This window comes from Osmia bicornis, chromosome 1 (assembly GCF_907164935.1).
Source record: "Osmia bicornis bicornis chromosome 1, iOsmBic2.1, whole genome shotgun sequence".
In the NCBI taxonomy this organism is placed as follows: domain Eukaryota; kingdom Metazoa; phylum Arthropoda; class Insecta; order Hymenoptera; family Megachilidae; genus Osmia; species Osmia bicornis.
In genome coordinates this window covers 16579872-16596295 of record NC_060216.1, presented here as the reverse complement: position 1 = coordinate 16596295, position 16424 = coordinate 16579872, and the positions used below count along the sequence as shown (strand labels likewise).

Here is a 16424-nt window from a genome sequence, read left to right as displayed (position 1 = left end):
AAAGAGAATTGAACAATGATATAAAAATGACAGAATTTGTAAAACAAATTAAAATTATTCAAATGGAAATTCGAAAATTGTTATTGAAAGAATCTTAAAATGATAGATTAATGTGATATAGTGCTAGACATGTATAATTGTTATAAATGACAGCTTATAATTCATGTAAGCTCGTACTGAATCGTGCGTGAATAAGCGATTCAAGGAAACGAACATTTCCTCGTGTTACAATGGTATCTAACACAATTACACATGACCTAGACACTGGATCCCTTTATGCATTTGATTATACCATGTTTTATAAAAATGGTGGATAATATCCGGTAGAACCTTGCATGTAAATACCAATTATTTCTTTTGCAATCTCTTTGTCTTTACATTTCTCAATCAGAATCAATACTATAATAGTAATCATATGTTAAAATTAAAAGAAGAACATTTTCTTTTATCGTTATTACATTTTAAAAAGAATTTATTTTTAATCAACAAAAGAACGACACAATTTTCAATAATGTTTCCTTTTTTACTAAAAACAGATAGGTACTTATTCATTCACCTCTATCTCATCTCCATCTGAATTTTAATTAAGAAAAATGATAGTAATAATTGATACATAAGTGATTTTAAGCGTCGACGCCCAAAAATGGGCACGTCATTCACTGTCACGTTTCCTGTGTGAGGCGTGAAAAATTCTCTATTCTCGATTCATCCGAGTTCATTTTTCCGAAGATGCGTTGGTCAGAAGAAGTGCATTGTGAAGAGGGCAGGGATGACCCCTTTCACTGAACCACGTTGCTTACGCTCGTGTATATAAGGAGGCGAATCATCTGACGAAGAATCACAAGTACCAAACCCATCAGCATCCTCTAACCGCTTCATCGCCGGTGTCTGTGTCACAGAGAGATTATGTTCACTATTAAGGTAGGTACTTAATAAATTAAAAACGCGCGCTAAACTGGAGGATTCATTAATATCACTCATTTTTTATGGAAGACATACATTTCGGGTGTTGGAGTATTAGAGATATTTTGGATGTATATTTCAACCTTTGCACGAGGATGGGAGTGTCATCTTGGGTCATTTTGACCCAGTAGATGGTGTGCATTCAATTATAATACATGTCATTATAGTAGAGTGTTAGAGTGTCTGAGGTATTCCAATTCTTGTAGAACGAGTGCAGGGTCATTTTGACCTGGTGGATATATTTTTTTTTTCGTACATTCCTTTTTATTAAATTTCATTGTAATCCTAGGATACTCGAAATGTATATTTGGAGAAGGTATTCAGTGTCAGGTCTTTGATAGATAACGTACTCAATTTTAGGTCTGTAATAGATAATAGATTTCAAGCCTATCACAGAGAAGGTATTTAGGTCTAGGTCTATCCTAGACGTCCTATTCAATTGTAGGTCCATAACAAACAAGGCATTCAATCTGAGATCTATCGTAGATATACTAGGTATTCAATTTGAAATTTATCGTAATAGGTGAGGTGTCTAGCCTTTCTCTAGGATTTTGAATTTTGGATTTAGATTAGAAATATATTCACGATTGAACGATAGGTAACATGTTAAATTTTGTATAGAAAATTTTTACAAACAACATCTCGTTTCTGTTTATATTTTGTTCTCTGTTACTTTTATCCCGACGTCATAGAATTGTACGAACAGGATAGCATTTCGCTTCGTTACGTTTCCTATCAAAGTCAAATGCGCGGGATAAATGTGAAAACGCGTCAATCGAATGTTTTTTTATTTTCCCTTTTTCAAAAGAGACAACGTATAAAACGTTACAACGTGATTTTATACGTAGATTGATCTCTTCAATCGATTGTTTGCGAATCAGCAGAATTTTTTTGTATTTTATTCTAACATTTACAATGTTATTTAAATATTTTTAATTTGAAATTTAATACAGGTGGCAGGAAGGTTAATAAAAAATAAAAATGAGAAGCAATTATAAAAATACAAAAGTGTCAAATATCAAAAACTATAGTTTAATAAAAAAAAAAAATGATAGAAATAATAACAGGAACACAAATTCGAAATCTAAAATCAAAAAAATTGAATTCAACTCAATATTTAAAAGATTGGTTTAAAAATAGAAAAGAAAATTAGTATTCAAGTACATTCTAATTTTATAATAATAAAGTGTTAATACCAAACTTACTGAAGCGCAGTGTTAATATAGAAACAAACTTTTCCATTATAAAACTCATAACAACTCGTCCACCTTGTTTCTGGTAATTTCACAAAAAACGAAGTGAGGAAACGTAAACGTTCGTCGATTTGCGGCTGTGCTATCAACAAAACTTTTACGACAGTTTCGCTGAACACGCGGATGAACTTTAATCTCGTTTCAGTTTCCACAACATTGAAAAAATTTCTAGATCCGGAGGGAAAAAAAAAGAATAAACTGGTATGATTGCATGAAATAAGTACGCTAGGAATTTATGTATTCTTGAGAAAATTCTAGTCGTAAACTTTCTTACGGCGCGGCGTATCATTTCAAACGAATATTTTACCGCTGGTGAATTTTTTCACTGCAGCGAAGCATCCCTAGATTTAGTAAGGAAGACGAAGGTACGATTTAGCTGAACGAATAAAGAAATTTTAGTGCTTTAAATTTGTTATAGTGGATAATTTTGAATAATTTTTTAAGAATTGTAAACCGAACGGAATTCGGGCGACAGGATTAGAATTATCATAACAATTACAAACGACGTGCTAGATTGTGTAATAATAGATTCGTGTCGACACCTTTTTCTTCAAGCTAGAACAATTGCAATAGAATGAAACGCGACACCGATGAGGATCCCGAATACTTTTCTACTTGCACACGTCATCGCGGATTCCAATTGTGACATTTTTCACGCCTGGTTTATGCCGTTATAATGTTTGACTATGACAAATGAAACTTTTCTCTTCAACAAAAGAATGTTACGTTAGGTTTCTACACAAAATATTCTTTCATAGATAATCAGAAAAATTATAAATATTTTTGTCAAAACAGAAATTTGATTTTTGCCAATCAATTAACAAAGATAAATTGTGCAATTTTTCAAATGAAATTATTTCTTATACAAATAAATCTATAATTCATTGATTTTGAAACGTGCAGTTATGATAAATTTTTATTTATTGCTGACTAAAAATAACTAACTTGAAACATCTGTGTATGTATTATTAAATAATCATATAAGCACATATACACGTTAATAAGATAATTTTTCACCTGTCAAGATAGTGTGAAATCATCCTTCCGCGTTAGTAAGGTTAGCAATGATTGCTTGTAGCTATTGTAATAGGAAAATAATGCGTCGTTTCAAAGTCAATTTAATTGACTTTAATCTTTTCATCGATGATTGCGAAGAAATTTGTATTTAAATGTGTTTCACTCGAAACATTTAACTATTTTTCATTGGAAATGTTTAATTTCATAATTAAATTTTTCCTATTCTTTTATTCTTCTTTTCTAAGTATTCAAAATTCACTACATACAACATTTGAGTGCAGAAAATGAAAAGCATACAGGAAGCCACGCTATGGTGCTACAAAAAAAACAGTATGTAGACAGAAAAAAACAAGAATCCCTAGGTTGAAGCTAAAAATGGTTTTCAATTTCAAGGCAGATACCAATATCGTTGGTTCGAATACGAGGAACGAAATTGACAATCAACGAATCTATCAGACTCTATATCTACATCTTTTTCCTACAGCTTCCTATAGCGGTCGTTTGACCTTATGAATAGAAAGAAGAAGCCTCTGGTTCTTTCATAATCCGTTTATTACACGTTACACGGCATCATTACCGACACTAGTAATTCCTCTTCCATTCTGCTTGATGCTTGTGAAATTTTCCGCTCTTTGTCATTTTCTTGGCCAAGATGGCTAATGACAGGTCCAGAATTAATTAGCATTTTAGATATACAGTCGTTTTTCAGGCTTAGGATAACCATTTTGTAACGAACCATGGTGTAACGGATAGAAAATATTTTAATGAACAATTTTTGTCTCACAACGATTTTATCCATTTTTATCGCCTTCCCTTGGTGTTCCATTGTCTTCGATACATTAGAAATCGATATGTACGAAGCAATCGATTGTTCCACCTCGATTATGATCAAGGAGAATCGAAATATCGATTACATTGTTACCTGAATGAAATCTTGTCCCGGATAAGGTTCCAGTCGATGTTGTACAGTTGCTAGTGATTGGTAATTAGAAACGCATTGTACTCAGGATTAAGGGATGCAATCCATAATCTGATCTCCCGATACCGATGGCTCGTTACTGACCTCAAGAATCTTCTACACTTGCAACGATATAAAAATTCATTTACTAATAAAACGTTTTAAAGGTATCTTTTTTTTTTTTTTTTTTTTTTTTTCAAAATTCTTTTCGATCTCTCGAAACCATAAAACTTGTACGTCTAAAGTGAATGATCAGCGGTTCGTCTCACAAGGGATAGATCTACGACCACCTTCGGTCGCATAGCGTTAACATTGTTTCGTGACTGAAAACAGAGGCTATCTTCCATGAAATCCATGGGCCAGAATAAATGCCGATCCCTAGCACCGTTCGCAGAACCTTTCGGTTCAAATATTCATAGAATTCGTGAAAGTAATGTCGGCTGATGGCGTGGCTGTGTGTCGTAGCCGGTTGCAAAGGGCAAGCGAAGATGATAATGCCTAGAGACTGCACGACTCGGTTACGTCAGTTGCAAATGACATTATGAAATACAACGTAATGGCGAGACGAAAATTGTGTAATTTCATTCAACAATCTCATCTGCCATAAAACTAAAACAAACACGAAATTGGAACCTTGATAAATGATTTTGGAAACTTGTTTCCATCATTTTTATTTTATTTTGATGCAAAGGAAAATTGTTTCAGGCGTTAGTGGCGGTCGTACTTTGTACGACAGGGACATTAGCAGCCCCTCAAAGAGCCCCCAGTGGCTCTGACAAAGATGCGGTGATCACATCTCAACAGCTGGAGGTCAACTTTGATGGCAACTATGTCAATAAGTAAGTCCTCAAGATCATCGTCAAACACTGTATTAACTTTACGTACGTCCCCACCAAGCAAGAAAATTAAAAAGTATATTCACTTACCACCTTCGATCTTGGAGTAAGAGCTGTTCATTGATTATCATAGAATGAAGTGGTATTGTATATTTATGCAGATGGGTCCGAAGGTGCTAAAAATCTTCATTAATCATAATATTTTAATTATTTTACATTCAATTCAACGTGTACGTACATCCTTTATTATGACTACAAGCATTCAATTTGAAGTTGCTTTTCGAAGGTTTCTCTTTAAGTACTCAACAATGGCGTCACTTACAAAGTTAATTGCGTTGGTAATTAATTACCAGGAAGGTAAACAGAGAGATGAAATGTTTGTAACAAGCCGCGATGAGAGCTTTATTTCTTACCGACACGCTCATGTGTAATAGAATCATTGAAGACAATAGACATCAAATTGAATGACAGTCATTTATTATTGCCGTCCATTGTAGTGAGTAAGTGTGATATTACTACTGTATTCGATATTTCTTCTTTAACATTTTCTTTTTGAAAATGATTGCCTTGTGAAATCCGAGGTACTTTTTTGTTTATATTTGATTAAAATACCTTGGTAAAATACTTTTTCTATGAATTTTTACTTAGTTTCGAGACCAGTAATGGAATAAGTCACCAAGAATCAGGCCAGCCTAAACAGGTAGACAACGAGACACCAGTGGTGTCGCAGGGTTCTGACTCTTACACGGCACCGGATGGTCAACAAGTTAGTATTACATATGTGGCAGACGAAAATGGCTTCCAAGTGCAAGGTTCTCACATCCCTACGGCACCACCGATACCACCAGAAATCCAAAGGGCGCTCGAATGGAACGCAGCTCATCCTGAAGAGGACGACGGTGGTCAACCACGACAACCTGCCCGAGGTTTGTCCTTTTGTCATCTTCTCCTAACGAGCCTTTAACACTTTATACCTAACAAGAGAATTTAATTAATGTTCCTGCAAAATTAGTCCTCGTACTTTGCTCGTTGTTAGTTTATAGCAACTGACTTGAAAATATATAATATGTAAATTTTGGAACTATAAGGTACTGAAACAATTTCATGCTGAATTATTTTTGTTAACAAAATTGATTTTTCATTGTTACAGGTTAATCAGTCTAACTATACCTCAAACGTGACCTGATTCCGAGCTAGCTTGCCATGGATAGAAACGACCCTGAGCCTCCGATGCGGATTATAAAAATAAATAAATATAGTGTGGTATATTAATCTAGGATTACATTACGCATAACAGAAAAACAAAAATAATATATAAGTTATTATATATATACGTATATATATAATAACTGTCGAGATTTCTTTATCTTTTTACATTGTATAGAGAAAGAAAGTAACGCGCATTCTGTTAAACAAAATAAAAAAAAAATATACAGTTTATACGACAGGATCGTGCATGATGCGCGAATGCTGCTTTCAAACATATACATATATAAAACATGCGGAAAAAAGCGACGACGCCCATCGCAGCTACGAGAATATGTGTATCCAGCGTCGATTAGCATATATGATACATATATGTACTTTAACTTGTGATTTTTGTATATAAATAAAAAGCGTTCTGCCCGAAAATAATATTATTTCCTTCTGTTGAATTATTTAATATATTTTATACATACATACAGTCAGCACCGTATTGAGAGGAGTTCTAAGGGTGGTTACAACCCCGGGTCCCACTTTGATCCTTTTTTAAACCTTCCACTTACTATGTCAAAAAATTTTTAACTTTCGATTCCATTATACATACAATAGCTTTACAAAATTCTGATTCAATTGCTGTTGCAAAAATAATTTAAATCATTAAATTATTAAAGTATGTATCTTTTCGATATTTGACCCTTAATATTATTTTATTGTAGATCATTATTTAGAATGAATTTTAATTTTTGAATCTAGTTTATTAACTAAGAGAGCCCTCGAAGGTTTGATAGGATCAAAGCCCCAGAAATCTTATACCTATAATATATTATTTTGTGTATATATTTGCTTATCTCTTTAAAAATGAAATACATTTTTTTACAATACAATACTGAATATTAATTAAGATTTTCATTAAAATATACTTTCTCTATGCTTTTCATTATTTAATTTATCTGAAACAAAAAACTTTTCATTGTATTTTAGTCAGTGGTATCTTATTTGCGCCCTTAACTATAATCATTAATGACACATTGTATATGATATTGAATGGATGAACATTTCAGTCGAATATGATTTTTTCTTCAAATTCATAAATTTCATTTATTATTATAAAGAAAATATGAGATATTTTTATAGTAATTATAAAAAAATGTTTTTAAATGTTAATCTAATTAAAAGTTACAAATATTATTTCTTTGCGGAATATTATTATAAAGCAAGTTACAACTCTGCTTTATGTTTGACAGTGAAACAAGCTTAAAGGGTATCCATTACAAGACAGAGATGTGTTGAAACTTCTAGGCGAACGTGTTAAACTTGGTAGAATGAACATTCTAATGAAGATCCTCCATAGGGAAATTATAAAAGGGCAACATAGTGCATTCTAATACATTAAAAAAGGTTTCTTATTGCCAATTTCAATGGCACAGGGTTTATAAAAATTACACTAGTAATTTGAAATGGGAAACTGGAATATTAAATTTGAATTAGTTAAAATTACAATAGGGGTAAAAAGCAATTATAATTATTTCAGTGATATGATGTGACATATTTAAAATAATTGATACACAAATTGATTACAATGCTACTACAGTAGTATGAATGCCTGAAGGAACAAAAGCAACATTGATGCGTTAAAATAATTAATCTCGTGATCTGAAATGACCTTTCGCACGCTTACCATCTGAAAAATGATCTGTCAAGGGAAGCACGCTTTTAATGAGCGGAATCGGTGACTTTTAAACGCGTACTTCGAACAAGCCATTATCTCAAGCATCGGCCAATTCCTTTGCTTACAACCGAGAATCATCAGTCATTTCACTATTCGAACGTTTGACTATCGCCTTAGGACAAACCAATACTCATAGAAGAGAAACATATGTTTTTATGAAGCAACGACTATTTATCCATGAATTATTAATAATGTTGTAATTGCTGATCCTGAATTATTAGTTTGTTTGATACAAGTTAAGAAACCTCAGTGGAAGAAATGTTCAAATTATTTTTTTTTCTACAGAAATCGTGATGTAAACAGAAAATCTGTTATATACTTATTTTTTTTTACACATCTTAAGCTACACAGTAGTATTTTTGGATTTTCTGTCTCATCGTGGCTCTGTTTAAGCACCTTGAGGCAGCTGTAGATCCACCAGCAGAATAATATATAATAATAATTACGTGGCTTGTTAGGTGTCTTCAAATAAAATGCCCTATGACAGATAATTTGTATATTTATAGCAAGTGTACATAACAGTTAATTGACAATATAGGCGCGGACTGATTACAGGTTGTTCGTCCCGTTTCCTTTAATGCACGATACCGGTCGTAGGGAACCGGTATCATCGAGTGACATTTGAACGCAAAATGTCGGTGATAGCGAGGAGTATTTCAAACTATAAAAGGTGTACGGGATAGACAGACGATAGTCAGTAGGATTTTGTACGTGAATGCAAAGGAATCGTCAACTTAGGTAGTGTAAATTTAAACATTACCTAATTATTAATTTAATTTATTGAACTTGGAACGATTTTTCAAAGTCTACTGTAAATTTGTAAAATTGTGAAATTTAAATGTCTGAGATCTACTGTGTAAGGATGTATTAATTGAATGGAATTTATTTTAAATGAAATTAACTTTTATCTAATTTAATTTAAATGTAAATCTGACTTGTATTTAACTGCAATACATGTACATACAATGATTATTTTTCTAACAATAATTTTTTTTTTTTCAGGGAGCGGTAATCAGCACCATGTATCTCCACCTAATATTCCTCTTCAACCTCTTAATCATGGTGTTAGCTGCGGACAAGCCGATCGCCATTGTGAGTCAAAGCCAGGACATAAGTCCAGACGGTAGCTTCTCAACAAAATGGGAAAGTGCGAATGGTATCGCTTTCCAAGAGGAAGGTTTCCTTAAAAATCCTGGCCAAAAGGATACGGAAGCAGAAGAAGTTCGAGGTTCAGCTTCCTGGACAGCTCCAGACGGCACGAAACTTAACCTAGATTGGCTAGCAAATGAAAATGGTGCCACATTTCAAGGTGCCCATCTTCCGACACCACCACCGACCCAACCAATACCTGTTCTCATTCAACGAGCATTAGACTGGATAGCCAGTCATCCTTATAAAGAAGAGAGGAATAGATTGTAGTTTCGTAAGAGGTTTCATTTTTACCTGGCGAAAGAAGGTGTGAAAAATAAAAATAAAAACAGTAAGAAACCGAACTTGAACTTTTAAACTGAAAATAAATAAATGGAACCATTAAAAGAGAGCTTGGAACAACTAAAATCATTGTATTAATAATTCGAGCCAATAATTGCATGCGCAAACGTGATCCTCATTGTTATAGCTCTGAATGAGCCATTTTATATTCACAAAATTAATGAATATTTTATCCATAAATTTTCATCAAACCTTAAGCATTAAACGTAAAATGGTCTACAATGACTTTACGTTCATAAAATCGTATCGAACTTAAAAAAAAATGGAAAAATATTTAATAATGTTTCTATAGCCACTCTAATTGTATGTAAATCATTCGGATAGATTCGCTTGTAACCAAAATAGCACACAACAGTATGAAATGGAGGTTAAAGGTTACCATTTTGCGGTGAAGGAGACAGAGAAATATTACATAAGTGTCAGGGTAAGAAAGTTGCTGGTTGGTAGCAGCTGCATCGTCGTCGACGACGTTGTCCTCGTTCGTTTAGATTATACGCGTCTTTGTACACTCGGAGAAACCATCTGCTCGTGCAAATAACACTCGCACGCGCCTCCTGTTACGCATATTTACAAATTATTTCTGTAAACTGTTTGCGTTGCCGTGCCACTGAAAATAAACAGGAACGCGTCAGTGATATTGCGGAAATGGAGTTTTGCTGGAGTGCTATCAACGTTTTCTACACATTCTGTGGATTTTATGCTTTCCTAAGTAAAGGGCAAATAAAGTCTCCAAAATTAGGAATTTCAAAACTGCGAAAATTCCAAAATAGAATATCCCGAGTTTACACTTAATTTCTTCGGATAAATCCAAAGAAAATAAAAAGTCTAAAAGTAAAGAAAATTCGCATTATCCATATGTGTCGTTCACGCCTCAATAAATTATTCTAGCACGATTCTTTGTGTCCACGGTATTGTGATTGATTAACGATGGCAGTCTAAGTCTACAGTCTACAGCAAGCACGTGCTTAAAACGTTGTTCTACGTCGCGTTGAAACTTTCTATCGTAAATCAACGCGAATCTTAAAGAGCACAGATTCAGTAAGAATGGGTCCCAAGTAACTTTGGAGAGTTACTTTGTTCCAGAGTGCCAATAAAATTTGTATTACACTTTAGAAGAGGGTAGTGAGAAATGATCAGGATTGTTTTGTTAAAAATCCACAATGCGCTTAAAGGAATCATACATACATAAATTACTTATAACTATGATACTAGAAGATCCATAAATCTACTCCATAATATTTTCTATATGTACATCCCCAAGATTAGAATTATAGAGTTGTTGTTAAAGAAACGAATTAACCAAATTGAATAATTGAAACGAAATCGTAAATAATGACAAGGAAGTATCAACAGAGGACAGAGGGTAAGGTAAAGTTTAGGTGCATTTGCAAGCAAACTTTGTACATAGTTACTGGTCGCATTCGTAGTTGACCCACCCTGACCTACCCTCTCCTAAAGCGACCGTAAACTCGACTTAATCCAATCTGTATTTATATTTGATCCAGTCAACAGTTTAACTCAAACTGGACAAATTCAGGAGCATTGAATAAATACGGCTTTGACATAAAGTCAAGAATTAAAGTTCACTTTATTTATTTCTGCCATTCAATATGAATCTAGCAATCAAAATATAATTATACTAATAATTATAAAGTATAATGATTTCTTAAAAATTAAAAGAGAACGAACTCTTCAAAGTCTATACTTCTGTATAAATTCAAATGAATGGAAAGAAAAAAGATTCTGGATAGAAAAGAAAAATCAATCAGTCTCCTGGATTGCAACATGTATTTCGTATTCACCGTAACATATACACGGTAACCATTACTTACATTGTATAAAATACATATTTATATATAATACCATATATAGATACAAACGTATACGTATACATACATATATACACTACCAGTCAAAAGTATAGAACCAGCAGGTAAGATGATTTTAATAGATACATATAAATTATATTTAAAAAATTCCATGGTTTATAAAGGATCAAATGAAAAATTTATAATTATAACTTATTTAATCTTATTATTTTTGCAATTTTTAATTATGAATTTAAAATAAATTACAAATTTTTGTAAATTTTGTAATAAGAAACCCCTTAACCTTAGGGAAATTGACCTAGAGTTAAGAAGTAAATAATTTCCTGGTTCCACACTTATTGCTGGTAGTGTCCTTGAGAGTATACAGTATAATAAATATTTACAACAGATTGAACCAGAGTAGTACACATTTAATGGAGAGACGACGACTCATCATTTTCTTTCAAAAAGGCTCGCTGAGATCACTGACGATGAACGCCCTAGCCTTTAAACCTGATTTTGATCTTCTTTACTAGGATTCGCTGCTATCCATTCCAGTGCTTTTTGAATAAGCGGAGGAATTTCGGGCGTGGTTGGTAGATGGGCACCCTGAGGTTGGAAACCATCAGCATTCGCGACGTAAGTCAAAGAAATTTGTTGACCATCGTCACTTGGGTAACTGAAGGCACCCTGTGCGTTCATGGCTTCGTTTTCTTGGCCTGCGTTCTCCACGTGACCTTCTTCTTGGGCTTTGATACCGTTTCCGGCTTCGTAATTCCATTTGTAGGAACCATCTGGGTTGGGTCCTTCTTGGCTTTGGCTGACGATGGGGATCACGTCGTCAGCAGGCGCGGCTGACACGCAGCTTGCCAAGGCGATCACGGCTACCTGCGAATGATGAAAAAATTGAATCATTAAATGACTCTTTTAGGTTTTACATTGTTCCGGCGGTTTACTACGACATGAGATTGTTTAATCCTCGGACGGCCGACAATGGAGAGAGTCACGATTTCAATTTAATTTTGTAAGTAATATTATTTCATTTTTTAAATTTTACACTTCATTTACCATAAAAGTTATAAATACCATTAATATGGAATTATTATTTGAAGCTAATTTAAATATCATTATCAACATTTTTCAATATTTAATATCAATATCTTCCGAACTTATTAAACATTAAAAGTTAACAATTTTATTTTTTACAGAAGAAGTCATTAAGTCATCGTTACATAAACGTTTAATTGGTTTCACTTGTACGTTTAAATCTTTATGTCTGTGCAGTAAACCAAACACACTACAATTTCCGGGTAAAAATGTCAAGATAGATGGACGTTGAATCTATCGTTGTTGAATCATTCTCGCGTTTGTTTACTTCCTTGTTAAACGCGTGTAAATTACCATGAATAATTACGTGTCAGTAGAGTAAGATTTAAACACTGTATGAAATTACTAATGGCTACTGGAATCCATTTCAAAATTATTCTGTATTATATGTAGTCTGGATATAGAGGTTGCTAGTAGTATTACCCTCTTTGGTCAGACGTGGCAAGCGGTGGAGTAACTGTTATTGGATCAGACAATGTAATAATCTCATCGTTGCTATAATAATTTTCTAATACAAATTAAATACAAATTTAACAATGATTATAAAGATGTATTTCTTTTTTTGATAATTTTGTACTTGTTAAGATGATTTTCTAATTACTAGATTGGAATTTAATAATCTTGCGATTGTTATAATAATTTTCTAAGAACTAAATGAAAATTGAAAAATAAATATAAAAATTGATAACTTCTAAATTGATGACATAATTTTCTGATTAGCAAACTTTTAAGCTATAAGGAATTTATATCCTCTGAGTTTACTGACCAAATCCACATATACCAAGAGAACCATAACTCCTCCTTCACCATACTTACCTCAACTTCCAAAAAAAACCACTAACAAATTCCCAAAAACCAACGCAAAAAAAAAAAGGAAGAACAATGAATCACAGCCCACGTATCACAATAAATCCCAGGCACAATAAATGTAAGTAATACACTTCCGCTTATTTAAAAAAAAAAGAAACAAAATTGATGAGGCGACTTTTTGCTTCCTTTTAATTAGTCTTACCAGTAACGTGAACATGGTGCAACAGTAATCGCTGATGGGCAAGTGTTTATCAAGCCCCGCAGCGCTGTCGTATATATACCCCCTGAAGGCAACATCGTGTGTTCCTGAAGAGGACGCACATGGGACACGACGACCAAATGAGTGACAAAGATAACCAACAAGATAGAAGAAGAGATAGAATCGGTGAGACCTTAAGAGGGGTTACATGGATCCTCGTTTAACGGCTACCGATGGCTCGTGTGTGTGCATGGAGAAACGTATGGGGACAACAACAACACGTTGTACATCACCCAGAGAGAGACTACCTTCCAGGGGATCAGCATGTCACATTACGTTAAATGTCATCGGGTCCCCGTTAAAGGATTCTTACTCAATTGTCATAATTTCTTTAACGATTTCTTAGTTCCCTTGTACTTTCGGGAATCACTAAGGCCCCGGGGCTATCGAACTTTCAAGGGCCTCCTTGGTTGGTAAACTTGGTTCAAAAATTGAAAATAGACCTTGGGCTATAGCTCCCTCCTCCACCGACCTTCCCTTAATCCGATGTTGTTTAGGTACTCAAGGGTGTCATGAATGGATCAAACACCATCATCTTTTATGACGTATTGATAATGTTTACAGTCATTTGATTTTCTAGAATTTGTTGTTATTAGTCAACGGATGAGGTAATCTTCTAATTAACAAACGTTTAAATTTTCTTAGTATCCGGTTTGTATTACGATGTTGATAAACATCAAAGGATTTCGAATTCCATGAATAATTTCCCAAGGAGTTTTATCGAGCTTTAGTTGTAAACATTCAACTACATGTTAAACAAGATATCCTGTTAAAGTATCGCTAATTTTCCTTTTAAGAATAACATGGCTGTATTGAGCGTGAAATACGATGATAATTTAGATAGAATTAAATAGCATGGAAGGTGTTATTTAACAATCTACGTTCTCTACTTAATTTAGCTATATTTTGTTTTTATTTTCTTCGTTCTTTTAAATTATTATTGTATTTTATTCTCACTTTTTTTTAATTTAAAATTCCTTTGTTTGAACTTTCCTCATATGACTTTCTTTCAATTTACCATCTATAGAAAGTAAAGGCACCTTACAACACTTTCTGTGTATCTTTCTATTCTATGTTAAACATGCCTCAAGCGTCACCATTACCTTGGGCTAAGTATGGCCACGCATGTCTTTAATTACTAATCAATATTACACTATTGGAATGTTAAAGATTTATTATCATTAACCATTAATCGGTTGCATATCAATTACGATATTTTTACATACAAGTCACTTTTGCATTTATTATACATGTAGAAATCTTTATTCTGTTCCATCATTTCCATTTAGAATTTATGGTTGATTAAATACGTCTATGATGGAAATTTTCGAATCTTTCATATTAAATGTTTATTTTCTACAGATCACATGTTTATATGAAAATATCCATTAACTTTTAAATACCACGATAAAGTCACATTTAAATTGAAGTATAATTTTTCTATGGTGGTGTAAAATGGGATAATTAATTTTTGTTGATTCATATATTCCATTATCAATATTTTCTTCAGTTATTCAATCATGAGTATTAAATTCAGGGTAGGTGTCATTATCATTAATGACCTAACAGCATTCGATGAGTACGCCATCCTTTGCCCCATTCGACACATTTCCACTTCTAAGGAAAAAAGACCTTTCATCTTCCTTATAGAACCGCTGAACCATACAGGTAATAAATCATTGGGTGATCGTTCAGATCATCCAAATGACGATGAATTATATACCAGAAGACGGCATTCTTTTATGGAAAATACAAGAAATACGATAGGCTGCAATAAATTTTCTTTTTCTTAAGAGTGTCAAGTTCTCCGAGGCGACAGTCGCGACTATGCGTGATTCATTAAAGCACGTCATCGATAACTACGAACAGTCATTAGCTACTGTTTAAATACATTTTTTTAAATCACCTTACCGCATTGACTCAATTTTTAATTTCAAATATATTTCACGGTACAACTCGATTCAACCCCATAAAATAGGACACATCCTTACTTTCACGAGTGATATTTATTAGCTGGTCTTTTTTTGTGTGCATTGGTCATATTACGTAACCAGCTAATTAAATATCCAAACAGACTTTCCCCTATATTTGCCACACCGTTATCCGACATCTGGCGAACCGGTGACTATTTGTTCGCCATCTTAACGTGTCAATTAGGGAATCCTGAGCACTCGATGATTTACGAGTTTCTACTGTCTGTGAGATTGGACCTGATTGTAACGATGATTGTAAGTTCAGGTGTTTTTAGAATATTATTTATTTGTTAATCAATCGTAGGATAAACTTGAATTGTGAATATAAAATATAGAGGACTTGTTATTAAATCAATACCAAAGCAAACACAAAGCCATCGATACAAAGGATCCTCCGTGAATTTTGCCCACCCTAACGAAGCGCGGAGATTTTTTTTTTTTTAATTGGTGATTAAACATGTTCGGTGGTCTCTCGTTATTCCATTGTGACAAAGGCTATCTGTTCCTATGTATTTTCCTTTCGATCACTGTCAGAGTCTATTTTGAATGAAAAAAAAAAACACTCTCCAAAATCAATATCTTAATGTTGAAATTCTTTCCTTAATTATTTGATTTGTTGGCCAAAAAATGGCTCAGGAGTGAAAGTGGGACAATGATTTGGATAAACTCATAAAATTAAAAATTTTGTATTTAGCAACACGTGTTGGTAACGATTGCGATTTTCGATTATGGATCGCGTTGACCATCTTCATGTGCGTTAATAAGCCCGCGTGTATATTGTATTATTGTAATCCTAGTGTTGCTATTTAAACCGGTCCCCCCATAATCCTAACATGTCAGTGGAGATTTCATAAAAATTGAAAATGGCAATTGTTATTGTATTCTTAATTCAATATAGAATTTTATATATTTCGTCACTTCTATAGGACAAAAAATTGACACTACCAAGGAAGACACTTGATTTGAGTAGTTACAATGATGCAATGTATATTTGATCACTTTATACGTGTTACATGT

General features: G+C 33.4%; 3 protein-coding genes across 3 annotated transcripts; 2 read left to right on the top strand and 1 right to left on the bottom strand.

Annotated features, from left to right (window-relative positions):
* Nucleotides 1-814: 814 nt before the first annotated feature.
* LOC114871888 (endocuticle structural glycoprotein SgAbd-1-like) lies at nt 815-6667 on the top strand. The gene is made up of 4 exons (XM_029178444.1): nt 815-921; nt 4897-5030; nt 5676-5953; nt 6178-6667. The coding sequence occupies exons 1-4, from the start codon at nt 907-909 to the stop codon at nt 6180-6182; spliced, it is 432 nt and encodes a 143-aa protein (XP_029034277.1). The 5' UTR covers nt 815-906; the 3' UTR covers nt 6183-6667.
* Nucleotides 6668-8608: 1941 nt separating this feature from the next.
* Nucleotides 8609-10406, top strand: LOC114871837 (endocuticle structural glycoprotein SgAbd-2-like). The gene is made up of 2 exons (XM_029178309.2): nt 8609-8697; nt 8962-10406. The coding sequence occupies exon 2, from the start codon at nt 8980-8982 to the stop codon at nt 9376-9378; it is 399 nt and encodes a 132-aa protein (XP_029034142.2). The 5' UTR covers nt 8609-8697; nt 8962-8979; the 3' UTR covers nt 9379-10406.
* An 813-nt stretch (nt 10407-11219) lies between these two features.
* On the bottom strand, nt 11220-13758 carry LOC114871904 (endocuticle structural glycoprotein SgAbd-8-like). The gene is made up of 3 exons (XM_029178469.2): nt 13748-13758; nt 13378-13567; nt 11220-12146 (listed from the first exon to the last, which is right to left on the bottom strand). The coding sequence occupies exons 1-3, from the start codon at nt 13756-13758 to the stop codon at nt 11766-11768; spliced, it is 582 nt and encodes a 193-aa protein (XP_029034302.1). The 3' UTR covers nt 11220-11765.
* Nucleotides 13759-16424: the final 2666 nt, after the last annotated feature.